This window comes from Spea bombifrons, chromosome 2 (genome assembly GCF_027358695.1).
Source record: "Spea bombifrons isolate aSpeBom1 chromosome 2, aSpeBom1.2.pri, whole genome shotgun sequence".
In the NCBI taxonomy this organism is placed as follows: domain Eukaryota; kingdom Metazoa; phylum Chordata; class Amphibia; order Anura; family Pelobatidae; genus Spea; species Spea bombifrons.
In genome coordinates, this window is record NC_071088.1 from 57,732,338 (window position 1) to 57,758,397 (window position 26,060).

A 26,060-nucleotide genomic window follows, 5' to 3' on the forward strand; every position below is an offset into this window, starting at 1 on the left:
AGCTTTGACGCTAACTTGCATCTGTTTTGCAACTATTCTATATGTTATTAGTTTGATTGTAAAATCATAAAACAATTTGAGCATGAAGAAAAACTACTTGCTATGGTACTCTGAGTTTGGTATGTATTTACCTGCTTACTTTCTGGCTTTTCTTACATTTGATAAGATTGCAAAAGCACAGTGGGTATTTACCTTTTGCTGATAAAGGGACACTGCAGTGGGTTGACTCCTTTACAGATTTAGACTTTATCAATGCTGACCTTCAGCAAGACAGATGGGAAGAGTTAGAGCCAGGCAGTTCTGCATATTTAAACCTGTTCATGTAAACTTAAAAGGAAAAGTTAATCTGAGATGTTGGTTACATACAGTATGTAAATATTCTGCATATAAGAGTATGTGGACATAATAGTGATGCTTATTTATATATGGGTTATCTTCAGACATTTTTATCTTCATTTGTCTTTCCTTTACCCCCCCCTTATGTCTTTCATGACATCATTCCAATTGTGCTCATACTATTCTATTTTATGTATTTCTTATTTTACCTCTGTGTCTGTCTGTTTCTGTCTCCCTTATGTTCTTCATTTTGTTCTTCCCTTGTGGCCCAACCATCCATGACTCCATATTCTCAATTGGTCATCCACTGTCCATGGTATGAGTGCTGTGCCAAGGAACATTCATCTTGAATTATCATGTGCTACTAGAAAACATTTGCCTGAAGTGTGTACAGTGGTTTGGTCTCATTTCTGATGGTGTTCCTGGTTGATAGATTGTATTTGAAATTTATTAGTTCCCTAAAATTTGTGTTTACTTTTATTTAGCATATGAACGGAGTTTCGAAGAAAACATCTGCTCAAGTAACTCTTGATGAATCATTTGATGAGGAGGTGAACGCATTTTTAGTTGATGAAGGCCATCTTCACTTGTATGATGACCTAACTAAAGTAAACCCTGTAACCACTAAAACAGGTAATATTATTCAAAGGTTTGCACCCTTAATATGGAACCTGTCAGACAATATAACTTTCTATGTATGTCTGCTCACTGAGACAGGTTTTTCTGCATAAAATATAAGCCAAACTGCACTACATTGACTGGCCTTCCTTCTTTTTTTGGCTGTGTTGCTATGTGTGTCTGAATGAATGACGGAGGGAAAACATGTTTCACCCCGTTTTTGCAGTATGTTAACAAACAGAAGCAACAGAGGCTATCAAAGGAATACCAGAGTCTCTAATTAAAGATGATTGTCTGTCTATTTTTTGCCATTCAGCAAATCACTATGTTTAACATTAGAGTATGGGATTTAAGAAATTAATGTGGGCGGCTATGAAACGGCAGCATATAATCCTCCTATAAAAACTAACAACATGAGGATTGTCTGGGGATGTTGAGTTTGCTTAATCTGTCGGCTGTTCTGTCTAAATCCTCGTGAGCCAAACCAAGTGTGTATATAAATAATTATATATACACACATGTATACACACAGGTTTATTAATTAATTTGTACATAAAGGAACTGCAATACATTTTCTATTCTCCATCTTATATGTATATACCGTATATATATATATATATATGTGTGTATATATATATATATATATATATATATATATATATATATATATATATATGTATATACCGTGTATATATATATGTGTGTGTGTGTGAAATGAACCAAGGTGAAAAAACACAAGCTATGTGTAGTTTTGATATATGAATCTATTTTAATTGTTGAGAAGGTTTTCCTTTAAGTGTCTTGTCAAAACTTCTCACTGACTTTGTCCATTTGGGTTGCTGACTTGTAAATCCAGACAAGAATTGTTTTTGCTCGGCAATTTAGAAAAGTCTATGCATGTGTTCCATGATCATGGTGATATTTTACGAAGCTTGTATATGTTTAATGATAACTTTCCAAATGAATATTTATTTCTGTCACCAGTTCTGAAATGCCTTCAAGCAAGATATGATGCAGAGTTGTTCTATACAAATGCTGGGTGCACAGTGGTTGCTGTCAATCCATTCCAGCCAGTGTATAAACTATACAGTCCTGAAATTATGAAGCAATACCACTCTGCTCCTCATCCTCAGGTAAAAGGCTCAATTATATTTTCTCAAGATTTTTTTTATTTATTTATTATATATATATAATGCCCCCCCTCACTTTTGTCTAAATGAATGTGTCGTGTGTCTACCTTGCTTGTGTAGATTAGTTTATTTAAAAGCCTGGTGCCACTTAGTACACGTTCACCTGAGCCGTGTGGGTTATTCTACACTTCTAGAAAACGACAGTTTGGGTCACATATTTAAAGGTGCTGTTCCTCCTAGGGAGGCCTCTTAAAATATTGTCATATAAGTGCTGCATCATGTAGAGAGACATAAAAGAAAAGCTGCTATTTTTTCCTTAATGCTCCCTGTCACTTAAAAGCTATGTTTACAAGTTTATGGGCACAGCGTCCTTTTATTTCTCCAAGACACTCCTCTACCTATATCTATGTATCAAAGCAGTCTGACCACCTACAGTCACTACCACCTGCCATTTCATAGTCACGTACGTAAAACAGCTATACAGCTATGGCCCCTTTATTCTAGAAGACCTAAAAGGTCTCTTCTGTGATGCCAGACATTGGCAGCCGTAGCAGTGAAGACAGAGGTGTCAACGGGAAAACATCTGGAACAGCACCTTTAAAGGAACAGTATAATGTCCCTGATAACATCACCAAAAAAACTTAAAAACATGTAAAAAGCAATCGGGCAAGAAAGTGCTACAATTGAAATCAATGGTAGTGCTTTACATGCATGTGCTCTAGGCAAATCTTGTTAGACTTCCCTCCCTTCAAAGTTTGCTGAGCTGACTGGTATTAAGTATATCACATGGCCAAACACATTTCTTGCACAGAAAATAACCAGTGCGGCAAATGCAGTAAAATGTGTTTCATGGCTGCAGTGCATTCATGCCCACACAGAAGTATAGGTTTTATTTTATGTATGATCATTTATATTAGTAATATTTTATTTCTATCTCAATTTCAGGAGTATAAACCCCATATCTTTACTGTGGCAGAACAAGCCTACAGAAATGTACAGAGCCAGATATACCCAGTAAACCAATCTATTATTGTTAGTGGAGAAAGTGGTGCTGGAAAGGTAATGACCACCTGAAAATGCATGTTTTTGTAAAAAAAAAAAAAAAAAAAAAAAAAAATTGTACATTTTGTAATGTAATACTTCACATGGTTCTTTGGGGATGCTGTTTCTTATAGACATGGACGTCTCGGTGCCTTATGAAGTTCTATGCCACAGTTGCTGCTCCTTCGAGTTCTAATATGGCTAATGAGACAGTGGAAAGAATCGAGAGCAGAGTTCTTGACTCTAATCCTGTAATGGAAGCATTTGGTAAATATATACATTTATACATATTAAATGCAAAAGTAAGAAATTTTATGGAAAAGCTTATATTTCTATACTTTTCCCTTAGGAAATGCATGTACACTCCGGAACAGCAACAGCAGCCGATTTGGGAAATATATCCAACTCCAATTAAACAGGTACAATTAAACAGGTACCATTCTTTACTAAACCTGGGGTCAGAACTATAGAGAGGGATGCGTGTGATGTATGTCCAACTATCTTTCCAGGTGAAGGTTATTTTGTATCATACGGAATGTATATTTTAGATGTTTTTCTTTTCCTGTCAAGAGCTGCTCTATGAAGATTTCTTCATAACAACATATCAAATAAAAATATTTTAAAGAATTATATACTCCAATGAGCTACGTTGTACTTTAGTCACATACACTGCCCTTATATACACCTGCCTTTACACACACACACATATACACATACACTGCCTTTTTACACCAGCTTACAAATACCTATACTGTTCTTACACACACCTGCCCATACACACACACACACACACACACACACACACACACACACACACAAACAAACAAATATATATACACATACACTGCCCTTACACCCCTTTCTCCCTATCTCTTACCTCTTCCTCCATTCTCCATCCTCCATCCAGTGGTAGGAAGTGCGAGGTCTGTCGCTTCACTAAGCGGCGGCTATTAATGCAGAGTGCGGGGGTACAACGTCATATCCCTGCACTCGGCATCATTTGCTGGAGCGTAGTGATTTGGGAGCATGGAAACCAAGGTCTGAAGTGACAGACCTCGCACTCCCTAATGGTGAGCCGACTAGAGGGAGATTGTGATCTCCCCAACCAGTCCTGCAGGCTGCAGCTGCTGATCGGGCAGCTGTGCTCCCCCTCGCAGCTGCACCTGAGGTGAGTAGCGCTCTCGCCTCACCCTTCCTCCGCCCCTGCAAAAAAGGACAGAGGTAGGGATAGGCAGGACAGAGTCCCAAAATCGGGACTGTCCCGCCCAAACCAGAACAGTTGGGGGGGGCATGCCTTAGCTAGTAGGTTATTGTACAAAAACAACAAAACAAAGGCCTTTTTGTTTTTACCTTTCATTAAATTAGAGATATTTATACCATGCATTACATAGTCTGTCAATTCTATTTGTATGGTTTAAAAATACTCTTTATCATTTAAGGTTTTATAATTTATACAATTTGAGTCATATACAATGGGAATGCATACAGATTTCTTGAATTAAAGAGAAAAATGTTCTTTATTTGACAAAAATCTACAAATGAGTGCATTGTTAGTAACATCATTCTTACAAGTAAAACAAAGTTTAATTTTGGGTTCAGTGTGCTTACTCTTAGTATTATTGTTATATTATAACATAATCTTCTTCTATGAAGTCCAATAAGCATTATATAGACAATGGTAGAAAAGTATTTTTTCAATTTTTTTCTTCTCTACGTATGCCGTAATGTATTTTGATGTTTGTGTTTTCCTTAGAGCCGAGCAGATCACTGGTGCTTCTATCCAGACTTACCTCTTGGAGAAGACTAGGGTGGCTCACCAGGCACCTTCAGAAAGGAACTTCCACATTTTTTACCAGGTCTGCTTACTATCAGCTGCTTATAACATGAATAAAGCATGCCAGATCTGGTTTCATTCCTTTTGTACAATTAAAACCTGTGTAATAATTTTAAGGGATTTTCCCCTCTCCACCTAATGGTGTTTTATACACAGCATACACCTACTGATATAAAATATAATGTTATTATTTGTGTGTTCAGATTTTTAAAGGTGCCACTCAGCATGAAAGGAAAGACTGGGATCTCCCAGAAGGAACAAAATTCTCCTGGCTGCCTAATTTTGAAAATAATCTTGAAGGTAAAATATTTTTGAAATTAGTTTAAAATTGGTCTTTCTCTAATTCAGCTTTATATTATATATTTATCATGCAGGTGAAAGGATATATTATGTGGCACTTTGTACAATTACTGCAAGTTACATATAGCAGCTGCATAACACTAATGAAAGTACTGTCTAAGGAATGTGTATTTTTTAGTAAGATGGAATGTAGTATTTTATTCACTACTTAAACTGACGTAAACTAATAGTAATTGTAAAAGCATGCTGGAGGACATAGTTGCTCTTCACTACACTACTACTCTAGTAGTGTCTTCAGTTAAATAACCAACTGTGCTTCTTAAAGGCACACTCCAATCATATGCACGTTAATGCTTATGATAGGTGCGTGGATCCCTTTAAATTTTCATATGGTCCAGGAATACTCTGATTTCATAGGAAGCACTTTTCTGCCATTGACTGCTTAAGCAGCCAATCAGTGGCAAGAAATGTTGGATCATGGAGGAAGAAGGACAATTCTGTATCCCAAGGTATTTCAAATGCTACTATGATAACTTTCCATGCACTAATTCAACCAGATTTTTCCCCCCACAGACAATGTACTGTAGGTATGAATATACAGCTCTGTCACTGTAAAACATCCCAATATGTAACCCCCCGCCCCCGAGTACAGTGGCCCAAGTCCTATTTTTTACATCGTGTTGGAACTGGATGGTTCCCTGTATGGTGACATCACTGGATAATTATTTTTACATGTTTTTAGCACATTTTTGTTTTAATGTTTTAGTTATACATATTTTACTAATCACGTTGTGATTAGAAAGCTGGGTTCCATTGACTTGCCCAGAGTTCTCGAGAGGGTCTGGAGAAGACCTTCTTGGAAACCGCCGTCTTGTGAGTAGCTTTTCAGAAAATCATAGATTCATTTTTTCCAATAGCCACTGAGAATTTTATGAAGTCCAGTCCTAACAATTTCCTGTTGTTGTATACTTTGTGATTTCTTTTTTCCATATTGTCATTACATAATTTAATATTTTTTTCTTATGTCTAGAGGATTGCTTTGAAGTGACCAGGGAAGCCATGTTACACTTGGGTATTCAGCATGCACTTCAGAATAATATATTTAAGGTAATTGACAGACATTCCTTATTGTTCATCTTCTTTGCATTGAGATATTTAAGTCACAGATCTATAAAATAATACCCAATTGCCCATTGCTTACAAAATAATGGCTCAGGTCTTTTTTTTATAGATATAACTGTTCTATTGTGTTAATTGTAATGAAACACGTTAACAAAAAAGCTAATAAACAGAAACAACTGATTTTTTTTAATAAAAATATGCTCATGTGCCCATTTAAAATAAATACACTGATTAGCCATAAAATTATGACAACCTGCACAATATTGTGTAGGTCCCCCTTTTCCCACCAAAACAGCCCTGACCAGTTGAGGCATGGACTCAACTAGACCCCTGAAGGTGTGCTGTGGTGTCTTGCACCAAGACCAAGCAGCAGATCCTTTATGTCCTGTAACTTGCGTGGTGGGGCCTTCATGGATGTATCCTGGTGTCATGTGTTCTTCAAGTAAGCGACGCACCCGGCCATCCATGTGAAGTAAAATAAAATGTAATTCGTGTGACCAGGCCACCTTCTTCCATTACTCTGTGGTCCAGTTCTTATGCACACGTGGTCTTTGTAGAAGCTTTTGGCAGTGGACATTGGTCAGCATGGGCACCTTGACTGTTCTGCGGCTATGCAGCTCCATATGCAGCAAACTGTGATGCACTGTGCATTCTGACACCTTTCTATCAGAACCAGCATAAACTGTTTCAGCAATTTGAGCTACAGTAGCTCGTCTGTTGGATTTGATCACACGGGCTAGCTTTCGCCCCCCATGTGCGTCAGTGAGCCTTGGCCGCCCAGGACCCTGTCGCCGGTTTATCGCGTTTCCTTTCTTGGACCATTTTTGATAGGTACTGACCACTGCAGACTGTGAACACTCCACAGGAGCTGGAGTTTTGAAGATGCTCTGGCCCAGTCGTCCAGCCTTTGCAATTTGGTGCTTGTCAAAGTCTCAGATCCTTACGCTTGCCCATTTTAAAAAAACCCATGGTTTTCATCTGACCATAGAACCTGTTCCCATTTGAAGTTCCAGTAGTGTCTGGCAAACTGAAAACAATTGTTTGTTTTTGGATGAGAGTATTTAAAAAAAAAAAAAAAAAAAAAAAAATGTTTAAACCCTTCCAAACAACTTGTGACGTCAGATTGTATTTTTGGAGACTTTCTTACTCCAAGACGCAGCTAACGTCTGCAATTCTCCAGCTGTGATCATTGGAGATTTTTTGGCCACTCGAACCATCCTCTTCACAGCGTGCGAGACAGTAGAGATACACATCCTCTTCCAGGCTGATTCATAACCTTTTCAGTTGACTGAAACCTTTTTATTATTGCCCTGATGGTGGAAATAGGATTTTCAACGCTTTTGCTATTGTCTTATAGGCACTTTTGTGAAGCTCAACAATCTTTTGCCACACATCACAGCTATGTTCCTTGGTCCTATCCACTGTGATAAATGACTAAAGGAATTTGGCTTATGCGTTGCCTAATATTTATTCACCTTTGAAATAGGAAGTCAAAGTTGAACAATTTCACCCAGGCGTACTAAAAACAATAAATTATCCATATACTTCAAATATATTTTTCTCATGAATTTATAGACCTGTGTTGTGTTTGCAATTGTTTACTCTGCTTTCATACATATCACTTTTGTGTAATTTTTTTTGTAAAGAAAAGGCCAAAGGGTTAAACACTTAAGACAATTTTACACAGCATTCTTTGCTCATATTTACCAAGGGTGCCAATCAATTTGCATATGAATGTTTTTTTTTTTGTTTTTTTTCTTTCTTTTACTCATTACCTTGAAGATTCTATCAGGACTCTTGCATCTTGGGAATATTCATTTCTCTGACTCTTCAGATGAAAGCCAGCCCTGTGACCCACTTATTGAATCCGAAGGTAGGAAGGTATCTGCAAAACAAGACTCATAATATATTAAAAAGCCCTTTAGTATTTTTTTTAAATAGTTGATGACGTAATGCAGATCAGAAGTTGTACTTCTGCCGAGGAGTACCTTTACTAATTCAACAACAGATGCCCACAACCTCACACCAATAAAAGTGGAGGTAATACATCAGGAATTAAATCCTAATTGGTATTATGTATAACTGTTAAGAACTATTCTTTATTAAAATTGAATTAAAAGTATAACATGTGATGGGTAGGAAATACAGCAGTGCTTAAGGGAAAAAAATCTTAAAATTGTTGAGAATGTTAAAAAATGTAAGAATGTACGTGGTAGATAAGTAACAATCCAATTAACAATTAATAGATACACTATACCGATCTGTCAATGGATGCAGCAAGTTAGTAAGAACATTGGTCACATCAGACAGATAATCACAATCAGGTCGATTCCTTTTTTATGAATGGGGATTCTGATGGGATGTAGAATGATAGTAATATCCTCCACGTCTTGCTTATCTATTCAGATAATTGGTTTAGCAGCTTTAGTAAGTGATACTTAAGGAATTTATGTTGCAGGATACAATGCATCAGGCTTGAGTTGCTACAATTATGTGTGTTCCGTCTTATTGGAGAGTCTGAGCAATCATTGGACAGCGGAATCCCCTGTGTCATCGGGGTCTAGCCCACATAGACACCAATAGAATGCTGTTGTATCTACAATTTCGCTATATCTGAGAAGATATTTTCTGTATCCCCGATTTAAGGCATTCAGCCGCTGTAGACTACACCTTAGCAAGGTTTATTCTAGGGTCTTTGTCAGGAGTATTAATAGGGAGAGTTACGATTTTCTTACCTGGCTGGTCTCTTTAGGGGTATACCCTTTGTATGATTATATAGGTATATATTGTGTTTGTATTCCACGCAATACCAGGACAGTCCTGTAGATCAAGAAGTTTTCCCCTGCTGTATTTCTTAACTGTAGTTATTTGACCTACCCATCAAAAAGTGAATTGAACTTTAATAGAGAATAGTTATTAACAGTTATTTTTGAATCTAGCACTTACCAGATTTTTAACAGCAAAACTTTACAAAACAAATATAAAAATAACTTACCAGATATATTTGGTTGTATTTGGAATGTGAGATTGTATCATAAGTAAATGGTGCAGTGAAAGGCCTTATGAGCTGCAGTGAACTGTTACTACATAGTGGAGGAAGAAAGCTGGTGGCAGCCATGGATGACATAGCATCAGTATTATCTATTATCTGCATTTATTACTTAGCTGAATAAAGCTACATAAAGTTTAACAAAACTAATGCTAAATGTTTTAATAGTTACTCATTCTTTGACTCTTCTCAGAATTCATCATCGCCACTGCAAATTTGCTGAAGATTCCTGCAAGCAGCCTGTTGGACATGTTGCGTATCCGAACCATTACAGCTGGAAAACAACAAATCTTTAAAAAGCCGTGCAAGAAATCTGAATGTGACACTAGGAGGGACTGTTTGGCTAAAACTATTTATGCTAGGTGAGTTCCTAACAGAGAGGAAGAAGCAGAAAGGTGAAAAATATAAAATAAAGGGAGCACACCCAACCTTAGCACGCAGAAGAAAATTTATTTATGTAATAATGTTTATACACCATCCATATAGGCTGGGGAGCGGATTATAGGCATTGTCAACAACATGTTAAAATAAGATCTTATCTTTATATTCTAGTGTGCTACATGATTTTTCGCCATTAAGGTGTCTCCCCTACTGTTAAGTTGCTGGCTACAGACAGACTTTGTAAAGGTGGAGCGAGTAGAACGGAGATAGCTTCAGGACTGGGAATCGATTACATAGTTCTAGTTTTGCCTCATTGACATGCCCGTCTAATTTTAAACTAAAATTGTCCAAGATAGTCACACTGATTGCCAAACAAAAAATGCAAAAGCTAGGTAACAATTCCTTTTTAATTATGAATGGATAGCGAAAGAAACGCACCTATATCCACCATATATTTTTTGATTTTTCAGAAAATCTTGTGCTTGCGAATGTTATTAGTTATCAAATCGACACCTTAGAATATTTCCCTAGTTAGGTATTTTCTAAACTTGCATGTAGGATACATAGTAGAACCGTTTTTGTGTTAATAATGCTCTTCTATACAAAACTAAATAAAGTTATAACAAAAATGTAAACTAAAATGACCCACTTCCCCTTGATTACTCTGGCATCTTACTTTAGTAATTAAACAAGTTCTGACACTTCGCTTTTTGTTGAATTATGGAAACCCTGACTAGGTCTTGAATATTCGAAAGTTGAGTGAGTATTGGTAAAGTTGACATTTAATCATTTACTAGTTTGTTTTGGGAAATGCCATACGAAAAAGTAATGTGACCTTAGTTTCTTCTGTGTGTGTTGGCTCACGTTTTGGCTTATGATTAAATTAATAATTTTGTGTTTGTTCTGAACCAAGTCTGTGCACTTTTTCCACAGATTGTTTGACTGGCTGGTGACAGTCATCAATGAAAGCATTTGTGCAGATTCCTCCAGATGGAGTAACTTCATTGGTATGTGTTTTTTTTTTAATGAACGATATGTGATGATTACCAGTATTGCCTATTGTAACGCTTAGAAATGTTAACATTTTACAAAGCAAGTAGTTTTTACGCGTCCGCGTTTAATCATGTACCAACAGAGATTAATTTTAGCGACAGATTTGTATAATATATTATATACATTATATGTCCATAATGTTTTTAACATATAAAATACATGTTGAATATTGTGTATTGTGTTAAAGACTAATCATGAATGATGCACATGACCGGCTTGTTAATATTTTCTTAATAATATATCAGTAGCTTTTTAGGAGGGTTTGTTGATGAACGGGTTTTAATAAGATCTGTGCTTTTTAGGTTTGTTAAATTGACATTTTTTTGTACATTCATATAGGGCTTTTGGATGTCTACGGGTTTGAGTCCTTTCCCCAAAATAATCTGGAGCAGCTGTGTATCAATTATGCCAATGAGAAGCTTCAGCAGCATTTTGTGACTCACTATCTAAAAGCTCAGCAGGTACTGGATCCATAGTCTGCCTCTTACCACTGGAAGATCCTACTAGTAAACTGTACACAAATAAGTTAAACTCTGTGTAGAAGTATTTCCTGACATTACTGTAAATGCAATATGTTCAAAGTGGCAAAAACATTTTGTTCTTGAGTTTTGATTATTGGTTTTAAGTAACAAAATGCTACAGTTTAGCCTTATTCCATGATGCATGAAAGCTACTATACTACAATTGAACCTTTACTTTGAGAAGTTCAAAACAATAATCTACAATCTGTGTTTTGGTGAATAGAATGGAGGCGAGGTTTTGTTTAGTGTGAATCCTGTCAAAAATATTTTAATGACTTATAACATTTGCTGTGAAGTAAAACTCTGTGGTAGCAAAATATGGTGCTAAGTTGTAAACATGTCTGCAACAAGTTGTAAATCCTATGCATAGGTGGAATTTTCCAAATCAGAACAAGTAAATTATTGTACTTAGAGTAATTTTCTTGTAGAAATTATTATACACAAAAATGGAAACATGTTAATTTTTCAAATTTCTTCCGTTTTATTGGCTTTTTTTTTTTTTTTTTGCTTCCCACATTTAAATGAAAGGCTTCGCATCACACCATTTTTTCACAGGGGAAAAAAAACAATATAAAATGTGTGTGGACACAGTGCATTGTAAATAGGTTAAAATTGGAACAACAAAAAACCACAGTGGTTTTGAGGTAAAAAAAAAAGCCTTTTTGTATAGTGTTGTTGCCGAGTTACAAAGCTGGCTCTTAACAATGTCCCAGAAAAAAAAATAACAATGCTAGTCTTCTTATATATGTCACTTTCTAACTTGGTAGGAGGAATATGCAGCAGAAGGACTTGAATGGTCTTTTATCAGCTATCAAGATAATCAGAGCTGTGTGGATCTCATTGAGGGAAGTCCTGTCAGTGTATTCTCATTGCTCAATGAGGTGGGTAACTAATAAACTTGGTTCTTCTTTGGGAATACTGCACTGTTTTGGCCGATACATCAGACTAATTTGTCATGTATTGTTTAGTCAATGTAAATCATCAGAACAGCCATTGGTACATTTTGTGTTTATGTGTGTGTGTAAACGTAGCTTCCAGACAAATTGAGATTCCTTATCTGAGTTGTTTTTCCTCACTTCATTTGTGCCATGTCTTATAGTTATGCATGGTATAAACAGATAGGAGGCACTATGTGCTTCTGCAATATTTGCTTGTATAAAGCTGCACAGATCAGCAGTTACATATAGTGGTGTCCTTGCTGTGTCAGCAGTTGAGTTCTGGCTGATTTGAAACCTCAAACAAAACAAATCTTAGACAAATTTAGAATTTTTCTTGAACGTTAATGCTCAAATCAGAAAATTACGTTTTACAGAGTACTACCTTTTGTATGCCTACAACTTCTGCCTGAAAGCAAGCTTTTGTGTGGGTTTTTTTTTCATGTAACCAAAAAAGGGGGACAAATTAGTTCGGTTTTTGTGAAGCAGGAACACGGTAACAATGTAATATTTCTTTTTATGCCACTTCTTAGGAATGTCGACTAAACCGCTCTTCAGATGCCACCCTGCTCCAGTCTCGACTTGAAAAAGCACTTTCTCACAACAAATGTTTAGGGAGAGACAAGTTCAGCCAGAAGCCTAATTTTATTTTATCCCACTATGCTGGCAAAGTGAGATACCAGATAGAAGATATGGCAGAAAAAAACAAGGTGCTATTTCTACTATTGCTAGACTCTGCTTTATGCAATTAACAATTGAAATGTTTCACTGGATAATGGTGAATGTTTAGGAGCATTTCCAATTTATCTTACAGATAAGGATTATGTATAAAAAGTGGTTCCAGTGCACTAGAAAGGTCCAATCGGCAAAAATGTTTCATTGGTTACTATGATTCAAGTGGTCACTTTTTACACCTAATCGTCAATATATTAGTCTTATAAATGTTTATATAACATGGCCTAAAATAAAACATCTCATGTAATTTCAGAAGAATAAAGAGGTTTTTTTAACGGTCATGGGAATATAATTTGGGATTGGGAAAGAAAGGGATTGGTTCTATACAAGTTATCCCAACCATAGTTACAGAACATATCACCATGTGCCTGTTACAAGTTATTGTTTTGCACAAATCTTGGAAATACAACAATCTACATTACAATAACAAATACTTTGAGTTAATGTAACCCCCTACCCCATGTGCTTTGCTGCGGACACTGTGCTGGACCACTGTGCTGTAATGGCCGCACCAGTGGCGTTGCAAATACACTTGATACTTTAGTTTTACATTTAACCTAGAATAACTTTCACTAAGTTTTTACCCTCAGCATTGCCAATATGACATAGAATGTAACATTTCAGAAAATTTCACAGCTGAAATAAATAAATAAAAAATAATATGAGAAAACATTTAAATAATGCATTAATTTATATGTGGAAAAGACTGCTGTGGCATTTATATAGTCATTATGACTGTTGTGGCTAGAAATGGCATATGTGTTTTCTGGCTCTAAGAACGTTTTTATTTTTAGTTTTTCCTACATTTATTTTCTAATAATTATAATTTCTCATTATATGTTCCTTGTCTGGCTACATTTGTCTACTGAAATAGGACCCTGTTCCTCTTGAACTTCTACAGTTGCTTCGGGAATCAGAGGACAACCTACTTCAAAAGCTATTTCCAGCAGAAAAACGCATACCAGTTGATGTCAACACTCCTAACAGGGCAGCAGTGGTGACAGTAGTTTCCAAATTTAAGGTTGGTTTTACCATAGAATTTATCTATTCTGATATGTTGAGTTAGAATTATTATGGCATTTTATCAACAAGTTTTATGTCTTAAAAGCAACACAACTTTAGTCTTATAAGTGGATATTGGTGGGCACACAATACTGGAGGAACATCTGAGCTTAATCATCACCTACCTTTTTATTTGATATCTTATTCATATGTTATTTTTCTTATTTTCTTTGTCTTTAAAGGGCTCTCTTGAAAGTTTAATGCAAATTTTGCACAGCACAACACCACACTATATTCGATGTATCAAGCCAAACATGGAATGCAAAGCTATGATCTTTAAAAATGAAGAGGTAAGAGCTTGTGAGAAATAAGTTTTTCATTTGTCATATAACTCTTTGAAGAGGGTGGAGTAACTTCTTGTTTAAAGATGAAAACACAATAATGTTTAAGTATATAATATTAATATCAATACATTTTCAGCATTGCAATAGGGATGCACCGATATATCGATGGCCGAAATATATCGAGAGAAAAGGGCATTATCGGCAAAAAAACAAAAAATAATCGTCCGCAGGGGCCAGGCTACTTACCTGTGCGAGCAACATCTCTTGTACCGGCCAGGAAAAGCAGGAGCCCAGCGGAGTCACGTGAATACACGTCACATGACTCTGCTCCGTTCCTTCTTCCCCTGGGGGCTGTTAGCAATCACACTCCTATCATGCTAAGTCAGCCAGTACATGCTGGATTCTTGGTATGCCTGGACATGATAGGAGTGTGATTGCTATAAACAATAATATATACACAGTATCTCACAAAAGTGAGTACACCCCTCACATTTTTGTAAATATTTTATTATATCTTTTCATGTGACAACACTGAAGAAATGACCATCTGCTACAATGTAAAGTAGTGAGTGTACAGCCTGTATAACAGTGTAAATTTGCTGTCCCATCAAAATAACTCAACACACAGCCATTAATGTCTAAACCTTGGCAACAAAAGTGAGTACACTCCTAAGTGGAAATGTCCAAATTGGGCCCAAAGTGTCTATTTTGTGTGGCCACCATTATTTTCCAGCACTGCCTTAACCCTCTTGGGCATGGAGTTCACCAGGGCTTCACAGGTTGCCACTGGAGTCCTCTTCCATTCCTCCATGGCTCCCCCACCTTCCGTTTGAGGATGCCCCACAGATGCTCAATAGGGTTTAGGTCTCGTGACATGCTTGGCCAGTCCATCACCTTTACCTTCAGCTTCTTTAGCAAGGCAGTGATCATCTTGGAGGTGTGTTTGGGGTCGTTATAATGCTGGAATACTGCCCTGCGGCCCAGTCTCTGAAGGGAAGGATCATGCTCTGCTTCAGTATGTCACAGTACGTATTGGCATTCATGGTTCCCTCAATCAACTGTAGCTCCCCAGTGCCAGCAGCACTCATGCAGGCCCAGACCATGACACTCCCACCACCATGCTTGACTGTAGGCAAGACACACTTGTCTTTGTACTCCTCATCTGGTTGCGGCCACACACGCTTGACCCCATCTGAACCAAATAAGTTTATCTTGGTATCATTGGACCACAGGACGTGGTTCCAGTAATCCATGTCCTTAGTCTGCTTGTCTTCAGCAAACTGCATCGTGTGCATCGTCTTTAGAAAAGGCTTCCTTCTGGGATGACCAATTTGATGCAGTACATGGCGTATGTTCTGAGCGCTGAAAGGCTGACCCCCCCCCCCTTCAACCTCTGCAGCAATACTGGCAGCACTCATAAGTCTATTTCCCAAAGACAACCTCTGGATTTGACCCTAAGCATGTGCACTCAACTTCTGTCCTGTGAAACCGCTGTATGGTTTTGCCTATAATGCTGCGGCTCAGTTTCAGGGTCTTGGCAATCTTATAGCCTAGGCCATCTTTATGTAGAGCAACAATTCTTTTTTTCAGAGTTCTTTGCCATGAGGTGCTATGTTAAACTTCCAGTGACCAGTATGAGAGAGTGTGAGAGCAATAACACCAAATTTAACACACCTGCTCCCCTTTCACACCTGAGACCTTGTAACACTAATGAGTCACATGACACCGGGGAGGGGAAAAGGCTAATTGGGCCCAATTTGGACATTTCCACTTAGGGGTGTATTCACTTTTGTTGCCACAGTTTAGACATTAATGGCTTAGTGTTGAGCAAATTTACACTGTTACACAGGCTGTACGCTCACTACTTTACATTGTAGCAGAGTGTCATTTCTTCAGTGTTGTCACATGAAAAGAATAAAATATTTACACAAATGTGAGGGGTGTACTCACTTTTGTGAGATACTGGATATATTAATATTGCATTCTTTGTCCAATATTGGTGTTACATTTTTGGTTTTGGCCAAGTGAATCCTGAATTTTCGGTTTCTGTCCCAAATGTTCATTTCGGTGTATCTCTACAATATTGTGTTTAGAGGATGGCCATGTTAGATTTTTTTTCTGGGGCATATACATTTCACATATTGATGCCCAATACATAAAGAATGCTGCCCTGTGATATGGGGATGTATAACAGAGTGATTGGCTTTATTCTGTGTTTGTACATCCCATTTACTGCTGGACAATACTTTAAAGATGCTAACATGAAATATACATGTGTTGGGGAAAAATAGACACTACATTGGGTCACATAATATCAAGACAAAAGGTTAAATTTATATAAAACAGTTCTGTTAATATAACAACACATATGGGCGGCTGTAATAGCAAAGAAACTAAAAATAATCCATATTTAGGGAGCACAAAATTGACACATTAATCACTTCATGTTTCCCAACCATAACAATATATTTTTTAACCATCTTTCTTATGATACCATTTTTTTGGATACTGTCCATTTTGTGTGAATATTAAAAGAAAGAGAAAATCCTGCTTTTTTGCAATATTGAGAAGACAACGTAATATTCAGAATAATCCCAACATATTGACATATTTGACATGGCAAAGTATTGAATATAAAATGATTCACCATTGAAACCAATATTTAACAGTTTTGACACAGAACTTTACTTTATAAATGCATATCTGTTATTTAGAGGATTATGAAGCTGAAATAAGTTTAGCTAAATTTCATAATATACAAACTGTTGGTTTAATGTAATTGCGTTTTTATTATAATTTTTAACTTGGTTACAAATGTGAAATTACCCTAAAGCAAAGTATTTTTTTTTCCTTTCCCTTAGGTACTCAGTCAGTTGGAGGCATGTGGTATTGTGGAGACTATTAATATAAGTGCTGCAGGTTTCCCAATCAGGTATGTAAAAATATCCTACAATGAAAGAAGCTTAAACAGCAGGATCTATCCATCAGGCCCTCATGTGAAAAAGGATCGAAATATATATCTAAAATGGGTTGATAAATATTGGGCTGACATTTCTTTTTGGAGGTCACAGGAGATGGTGGTTGCGCATAGAGGAGAAGAAAGTCACAATAATATAATATGTGGCTGGCACCGTGTGGTAAGGAGTTAAGGAATGGATACTCACATTTTTTGGGGACTTAAGCAATTAGTCCCACAAAACTTGCATGGGCGATACAATCCTCGCCTGGGGATATCTTTAGCAGCAGTCCTGTGCAGGCCCGGACTGGCCATCGGGCACACCGGGCATTTGCCCGGTGGGCCGCGGCCGGGCCAGCCCAGGCCGTGGCCGGGCCAGATTGATTTAGGGGCTAATGGAGCTGCAGCTCCAGGCCCCTACCTTAAAATAGGCCCAGTCAGGACCGGACTGACTGGGCCTATTCGGCCGTCCTTAATGCAGGGCAAAAGGGGCCGCAACTCTAGCAGCGGGCCCGCAACTTACCTGGCAGGCGCGCGAGCAGCGTCTCTTCTACCGCCAGGGGGACGCAGGACTCCAACAGAACCATGTGACGTACGCCACGTTCGTCACATGACCCTGCTGCTCGTCTGCTTCCCCTGTGTAGATCTGCCGGCGTCTGCGAGCGGCGCGTACAGACAGTTCAGGTAAGGGAGGTTGTATGGAGTATGTGAGATTGAATGAAAGAATTAATTAATGAGTGTATGTGAAGGAGTGAGTGAATGAATGTTTGTGAATGAGTATATGCAAATGAGTATCTGAATGAGGGAATTAATGAGTATCTGAATGAGGGAATTAATGAGTATCAATGTATGAATGAATATCTGAATGAGTGAATGATTATCTTTGAATTAGTGAAAAAATATTTGTGAACGAGTGAATGAATGTGTGTGTGTGAAAGCATGGATGTGTAAGGGGGGGCAAAGATGCAACAGGCAGGCTGTTTTGGTGGCAAAGATGCCACAGGCAGGCTGTTTTGGTGGCAAAGATGCCACAGGCAGGCGGAGGGTGCGGGTGTCAGCGTGGCAAAGCCTGTCCTGGTGTTTGTGATTGGGTGTCAGTGTGGCAAAGCCTGTCCTGGTGTTTGTGATTGGGTGTCAGTGTGGCAGAGCCTGTCCTGTTGTGTGTGTGTTTGGGTGTTGGTGTGGCAGAGCCTGTCCTAGTGTGTGTGTGTGTGTGTGTGTGTTTTTGGGTGTCGGTGTGGCAGAGCCTGTCCTGGTGTGTGTGTGTCGGTGTGGCAGAGCCTGTCCTGGTGTGTGTGTGTGGGTGTCAGTGTAGCAGATCCTGTCCTTGTGTGTGTTTGTGTATGGGTGTTGGTGTGACAGAGCCTGTCCTGGTGTGTGTGTTTGGGTGTCGGTGTGGTGTTGGTGTGCCTGTCCAGAGCCTGTCCTGGTGTGTGTGTGTCTGGGTGTCAGTGTGGCAGAGCCTGTCCTAGTGTGTGTGTCTGGGTGTCAGTGTGGCAGAGCCTGTCCTAGTGTGTGTGTGTTCGGGTGTCAGTGTGGCAGAGCCTGTCCTGGGGTGTGTGTTTGGGTGTTGGTGTGGCAGAGCCTGCCCTGGTATGTGTAGGAACACAGAAAAGAAACCCAGCACTCCAATCAGCTTCCAATCCTTAGGTTACTTTTTTCAAAGAAAGCAAAACAAAAAAGCAACGTTTCGGCCAAACGTTGCTATTTTTGTTATGCTTTCTGTTTTTGTTTTGCCCTTTTTTCCTGCTAGATCCCAGCTTCCTGGGAGTTGAGTGCTGAACCATTTCTTCTTTTTTTAACTGTCCTGGTGTGTGTGTTTGGATGTCGGTGTGGCAGAGCCTGTCCTGGTGTGTGTTTTGATGTCGGTGTGGCAGAGCCTGTCCTGGTGTGTGATTGGGTGTCGGTGTGGCAGAGCCTGTCCTGGTGTGTGTGTGTGTCTGGGTGTCGGTGTGGAAAAGCCTGTCCTGGTGTGTGTGTTTGGTTATCTGTTTCCTTAATTTACAGTAGGAACTATTTCATTTTTACTTATCCAGAGATAAAATGCCCTCCTGAATTTGTAGTGACTTCAGGGGACAAAACATTCAAGGCCCTGAAATCATTTAGTGGAAAAGATAAGGTATTGTGTTATTTACTCTATAATATTTATTTAAAGGATTAGTTGTACTAAATTGTGGCTTCAGGCTTCCCATGTTGAATGACCAAGTATTATGTATATGTATGTACATATATGTTTTTTCATAAAAATGGGCTGCTCAGTCTGAAATGCCCGGGCCTATTTTTTGTCCTAGTCCGGGCCTGGTCCTGTGTAGTTCTCATTTTTGGTTCTCAGGATAAGGTGCACATAAAAAGTTAAACAGAAATAGGCATAGTGCTTTCTGTATAATAAAATGAATAAAACAAATAAAAACAGTTCACTATATACTCACAGTATGGTGAGCAATAAATGGATTGCTCACACCTTCTGGCGTAGGTGGAATGATCCCCACCGAGGATATAAACTTGCGTGTTTAAAACAATAAAAGGATACCAGGAGCAGAAAAGAATGGTTTAAAAAAAAACTTATTTATTTTCAGCTTTCTGGTTAAAAAACATTAAAAAGTCAATAAAAATAGCACAAAAAGTAACACCATATCGGTGGGGATCATTCCACCTACGCCAGAAGGTGTGAGCAATCCATTTATTGCTCACCATATTGTGAGTATATAGTGAACTGTTTTTATTTGTTTTATTCATTTTATTATACAGAAAGCACTATGTCTATTTCTGTTTAACTTTTTATGTGCACCTTATCCTGAGAACCAAAAAAAAGAACTACACAGGACTGCTGCTAAAGATATCCCCAGGCGAGGATTGTATCGCCCATGCAAGTTTTGTGGGACTAATTGCTTAAGTCCCCAAAAAATGTGAGTATCCATTCCTTAACTCCTTACCACACGGTGCCAGCCACATATTATATTATTGTGACTTTCTTCTCCTCTATGCGCAACCACTATCTCCTGTGACCTCCAAGTTATTTACCAAGCCAAGAAGAGGAAACCTTGGCAAGTGGGCTGCTGCTATTTATAGGACTATTTAATTTATTGCTGTTTTTATTGCTCTTAGCGCTTTTACCTTCCTATTTTTTGTGACATTTCTTTTTCATTGGTAGTTAGATGGAAAGAATACTAAAATTTCCTTGCTATAAAAACAAACAAAAAAAGGAACCTCCCCCTTATCCCCAGTTTAGTTTCCTGCCTCTGTCAGGAAGGAGCTAAGGGACTGCGCTTCTACCCTTTTTATTTGTTTTATGGGTACCCCGGCAGGGTACCGTATGTAACAGGAAGCCTCTGTACACTCGGCTACACTGGCAGGTAAAGCGAATGCTGACAAGGCACTTTAACAGGAGCAGACCAGTGACCAATGCTAGAGGTGTGCAAAGATGGGAGGAATCCCTTACCGTATCGTTTACTCCCCTGCACCACCTAGGAGAATTGGAGCGGAGAGAGGCAGTAATGGGTCTCAGCTCCGGTATGGTGCCGGCAGCGCGTGTCACTTCTGGCCTGTCGCTACCGACGTAGCAGCAATTCCCATGGGCGCACTTCTGGTTTCAATCACCAGGAAACCCGTTTAAAGACCGATGCTGGAGTTAAAGGTAAGTTTGGTTCTATGAGCTGCGTACCGGGCAGTTGATGACAGATAAAACTCCTGATATGCTGACCCTTCTCCTCCAAGGAATACCTTAAGAAAAACCAAACATAAATCTTGTGCCTCGTGCCATAAAACCCTGCATGATGCTTCTGCTACACTTTGTGGGTCGTGTACTAGAGCAAGCCAATCTTCCACATCTGAAGTAACCACCTGGCTGAAAAGCGAATTGCAGTCAACATTTGATTATCTTAAATCAATGGCCAGTACCCATCAAGCCCAAGCACAGATATTTGGACCAACCAGGAATTATCCTTCCCTCACGGGGCATATACCAGAGGCTGAGGAAGACTCAAATTCAGATCCAGAACCCTTTCTCCCTCCCTTTCGTCCTCCAATGAAGAGAGGGAGATAGGGAAGTAAATTACTTTTTTTTTCCCAGTGGAAGAAAAAGGACTGTTAATATCTGCAGCCACTACTAAGGACCCATTTCAGGACCATATTAAAAAACCTTGCCGGTTCATGACTCCCTAATGGCTATTATAACAGAGCAGTGGAAACATATAGACCGCGTCACGATGGTATCGTATATCGACAAACAAGGGGGAACAAGAAGCCAAAAACTCCAGGCACTTACATCCTAGATATCTTTATGGGCCGAACACAATCAAACACAATTGTCAGAAGTTCACATCAAGGGTACAACAAACCAACAAGCAGACAAACCATTCTCCTGGGCAAATGGAGCCTGCACAAGGATGTTTTTCAGATGATTATGGGGAGATCTGATGGCATCCAACGCCAACAAGCAGGTCAAGAACAACTTCTCCCTCTCCCCCATAGGTCATGAAAGAGGACTAGAGGCTCTGTCACAGGCATGGGATTACACGCTGAAAATTAAGAGATGGTTCTCACCCAGTCATGCTCATTGCTCCGTACTGCCCAAAGAGGGCTTGGTTCACCGATCTCATCCAACTGGCCTGTGACAGCTCTTTCCATCTTTCCATCCAAAGGCTTGTCCCCAACAGTAATCATAACCTTGATTTCCTGCAGAAAGTTTTCCACCTCCGTAAAATATCATAAGATCTGGAGGACCTTCCTCTCTTGGTGCAAAGTCAACATATCTTCGCCTTCAGACATCTACGCTGTCTTAGTTTTCCTGCAGCTTGGGTTTGATGGCGGTCTACAACCAACCACCTTGAAAGTACAAATAGCTGCACTCTGCACCTTCCTAGATTTTCATCTAGCCGAACATCCCTGGATCAAGAGGTTTTGCAGAGGAATCTGTAGGCTACGACCAAGACGTCAACCTATGATTCCCCGTGGGATCTTAATCTTGTTACAACAACTGACCTCTTCCCACTTTGAACCTCTTAAGGTAGTACTCTTAGTGGCCTTCACTTTTGCACAAAGGATTGGGGAACTTCAAGCAATGTCAATGAAACAACCCTTCCTGAATTTATTCCAAAAGTGTTTTCTCATTTTCATAGAAACCAAGAAATTGTCCTGCCATCTTTCTGTCCAGAGCCAAAAAATCCAAGGAACAACTGCTCCACGTATTAGACCTACGGAGAAGCATTCAGATATACCTTTCCAGAATAGAACCTTGGAGGAAATCCAGTTCATTGTTTATTCCCTTCTCTGGAGTTAGAACTGCTGCAGAACCAAAAGTGGGCTGATGATCAGATCACTCCTGACCAATAGGAATTTGTGCTACATCAGGGGACAGGATGCTTCATGGCATGTGAATCCCAAAGCACAAAAGAAAAAATAAATTTGCAAAATTCATAAAAAATTCATTTTAATCTAAATTAGATTAAAATTGATTTTCTATGAATATTGCATTTTATTTCCTTTTGCACTTGGGGGTTCACGTGCGCATGTGCTCCTATGGAGGAGCCTCCACTGCCTAGGTTTAGTGCAGTCCACGCCTCAATGGGTCAGGGCTGTTTTAGCAACAGAAGGGGGACCTACACAATATTAGGCAGGTGGTCATAATGTTATGGCTGATTTGGTGTATATATGTAAGCAGTACAAGGAGTATAAAGAGTTTACTAATTCTTAATGCATTTTATATAGATTTTAAAGTAGTAATACAGAGCATTGGTTAAATGTAGAATACAACATTAATAAGCTTCTTTTTCTCTGTAGGATTCCGTTTCAAAGCTTTGTGGAAAGGTACGGGGTGATTGCCCCTGCAAACTTGAGACATAGAATGGAAAACCATATGAAAGGCATCTCACCAGCCAAGAAGAAAAAAGGTATTTCAGATTTAGATTCAATTTACTATAAATTTGCTAAGGTTCAATGTATTTACTAAATGACACACTGCCATCTTCTGGGCAGCATCAGTCCATTTGACACTGTTTTGTTGATGAACAGCTTGAGAGTTTAATTTAGAAAGTTCATATTAACCCCTTCAGTCCCAGGGGTTTTTGGTACCTAAAAGCCAGGAGCAATTTTGCCATTTTTGCTGTATGTCCGTTCAGAGATTATTCTCCTTTCCTTTGAATAGTGTACCAATGTAAATTATATATTGATCTTTCAAGGAGAGGTAGAGCTTTCGTTTGATACCATAGTTAGATCATTAGCTGAAAATTAAGGATGAGAAATGTACTAAAAACTAGCAAAAACTTGAAAAAACCCTAATTTGTTATATATTTTCCCTCTGAATCCTCAAAAATTAGGTCAAGTGATGGAAAATCCTCTCCAAGTTTATCTAATCGGGTGTCATGATTTCAGAAATACTTAATTTTATATAGGTTTTTCACTCTCCCTGCACCGATCACACTGTGATCTATGCAAGTCCCCACAGACTTGCATAGAGATCAGTGTCTGTGCCTCATCTGAGCGATTGGATATCCCAGCAGGGTCTGGATGTGCCCCGGTCCTGATGCGACCCGGAAGGGAATGCCCGATCGCGTGATCGTGTATTTAAAAAATGTAACGGTTTTCCGGCGTTCGTGCTGGAAACTGTTACATGAGATTGGGCAGCAGAAAGCCAGCGATGTTGGCTTCTGCTGTCAGGGGGGAGTCCAGGCTGTCAAACAGCCTGATCTCCGGTGTAGCGACAGGGGCGTGTCCCTGCCGCTGCAAGAAGGGCAGGACGTACCGGTACGTCCATAGGGGATTATTTGGATGCGTTTTTTGGACGTACCGGTACGTCCATAGGGGACCGAAGGGGTTAATGAAACTGAAAACAGTGCGTGAAAGGATGTGCATGATGTTAACCTGCTCTTGTTTCATAAAAAAAGATGTTTAGATCAGTAGACACCAGGAAGCTCTATGATAGCAGGCTGTTGAAGGTTGGATTAGAGATAATAAGAGTTATATTTCCACAACTCCATATGAACAACCTGAGATCAAAAAAAGAATGGATCAGGGTATTGATTTCTGATAAAAGTACAAATATGTATAAATTGCTTTCTATGTTTTAAGCATTCAGTACATCAAAAACAATTTGCATAGGTTCTGTTGTCAGCCCGTACTCACGGCCTATTGCCTTTTAACTTCATGATGAATAGTTAATGAACTATGTAAATATTCACTGGGCAATATTGTAGGACACATGCCTTCCTACTTTTCCTATGTTTTTACATTTCTTTTTCTCTGCCTTTCTTCTCAGTTTCTAACAAGCATTATGGATTTCTGCATCTACTTATATCTCTTCTTTTCGCTGTTCTATTTTTCATATGATTGGATCAAGTTCTCATTAAACTTTATTCTTGAGGTAAATCTTTTGCCTGCATAAATTGTCATATAGTTAAAGCCTCAACATATTTCTTCTGGTGGTTTTAATGTAAGATACTAACTATAAAATAGAGCCTTCATTGTGATTGACCCTCTCTGCAATCTCATCATGCTTCATGAAAAACAGCGGTATCTTAAGCAGAGGTCACAAAAATCAAAAAGGGGGATAATCTGCGTGAAATGTCTTGGCTGTGCCCATAATAGCTGGAGATATGGTGTCACTGCATGTAAATTAATCACCGAGAAAAATGTTGAGACTTTATCTGCAATGATTTCCTCTGGTCACCTTGTCAAACATAACTTGTCTGTATGCAGTTATGAATACAAATGTTTTTTTTTTTTTTTTTTTTTTAAACATAGTACCGGTACTTTAATTTGTATTTTTCTACAGTGGGGGGTTCTATGGTTTTAAGGTTCTATGAACAATAACTACTTTGATTTTAAAGTATACGGTATGCTTATGAACTTGATTAGTAATAGCTACAATTTGTGTTTGCAGACCATATGTCTCTTGAGGAGAAAAATGAAATAACATGTATGGTTGAGAATATTCTTCACCTTGTCCTGTCAAAGGGGCAAAAACCATCTACACCAAATACACTTGCACACTGTGGCACCACCAAAGTGTTTCTGACTCATGCAACGGTAAGACCCGTGTCCTTGGCTGCCTCTTACCTGTGTAATTCAAAGGGGCCGGTAATAAGTTACAAATTGATGTCTGGATAAATTGAGTTTGATCTTTAACACATCTTACCTCCAGCAGTGGACAGTGTTTTTGTTTTGTTTAAAATATGCTAATAAGATAGAGTTGTAGCACATAACGGTTTCCCCATCTCTTAATAGATAGAGCTACTTGAAGAGAGACGCACAGTGTCACTTTCAGAAAAGGCATTTTGTATTCAGTGTTGCTGGAGGAGGTATAAGCAAAGAAAGCAAGCAAAGCAGAAAAGGGCAGCAACAACTATCCAATCAGGTAATGTGACAGGGCCAGCAAACCTCTGATCTTCCAGCTTTTGCAAACTCTGTTCTACTGCATCTTGAGTAGTTCATATTTGTTTCACCTTATAGACTGGTTGTTTCCACCCAAAGCATTTTCTTCAATCTAATTTCATGTTGCCTGAACATTTTTGGAATAATGCTACATTTTTAAAGAACAGTTGATCACTTTGCAGAGACATGCTAATTATAAAGCCAGGTGGTTTTATTATTTTTATTTAAGAAAACTTCCATTTTGTGGGTTGATCAGATAAATTAAAAGCCTTCCATATGTGATGTTAGAAAAATGTAAATAGTCCTGTTTGTGCTAAGCAATGGATGTCTACATAC

The 26,060-nt window shown here is 38.7% G+C and overlaps 1 protein-coding gene across 1 annotated transcript in view; it reads left to right on the forward strand.

Annotated features, from left to right (window-relative positions):
• Positions 1 to 26,060, forward strand: part of MYO19 (myosin XIX) — a 33,603-nt gene that overhangs the window by 5,407 nt on the left and 2,136 nt on the right. Inside the window, exons 2-21 of the mRNA XM_053454282.1 lie at positions 822 to 969; positions 1,939 to 2,087; positions 3,030 to 3,143; positions 3,260 to 3,392; positions 3,475 to 3,544; positions 4,879 to 4,981; positions 5,163 to 5,259; positions 6,290 to 6,366; positions 8,164 to 8,254; positions 9,624 to 9,792; positions 10,745 to 10,818; positions 11,204 to 11,325; positions 12,153 to 12,266; positions 12,854 to 13,030; positions 13,930 to 14,076; positions 14,300 to 14,407; positions 17,263 to 17,333; positions 23,136 to 23,245; positions 25,234 to 25,379; positions 25,578 to 25,707. Coding sequence (XP_053310257.1) covers positions 822 to 969; positions 1,939 to 2,087; positions 3,030 to 3,143; positions 3,260 to 3,392; positions 3,475 to 3,544; positions 4,879 to 4,981; positions 5,163 to 5,259; positions 6,290 to 6,366; positions 8,164 to 8,254; positions 9,624 to 9,792; positions 10,745 to 10,818; positions 11,204 to 11,325; positions 12,153 to 12,266; positions 12,854 to 13,030; positions 13,930 to 14,076; positions 14,300 to 14,407; positions 17,263 to 17,333; positions 23,136 to 23,245; positions 25,234 to 25,379; positions 25,578 to 25,707 — 2,350 coding nt within the window. The remainder of the gene's footprint in view (positions 1 to 821; positions 970 to 1,938; positions 2,088 to 3,029; positions 3,144 to 3,259; positions 3,393 to 3,474; positions 3,545 to 4,878; positions 4,982 to 5,162; positions 5,260 to 6,289; positions 6,367 to 8,163; positions 8,255 to 9,623; positions 9,793 to 10,744; positions 10,819 to 11,203; positions 11,326 to 12,152; positions 12,267 to 12,853; positions 13,031 to 13,929; positions 14,077 to 14,299; positions 14,408 to 17,262; positions 17,334 to 23,135; positions 23,246 to 25,233; positions 25,380 to 25,577; positions 25,708 to 26,060) is intronic.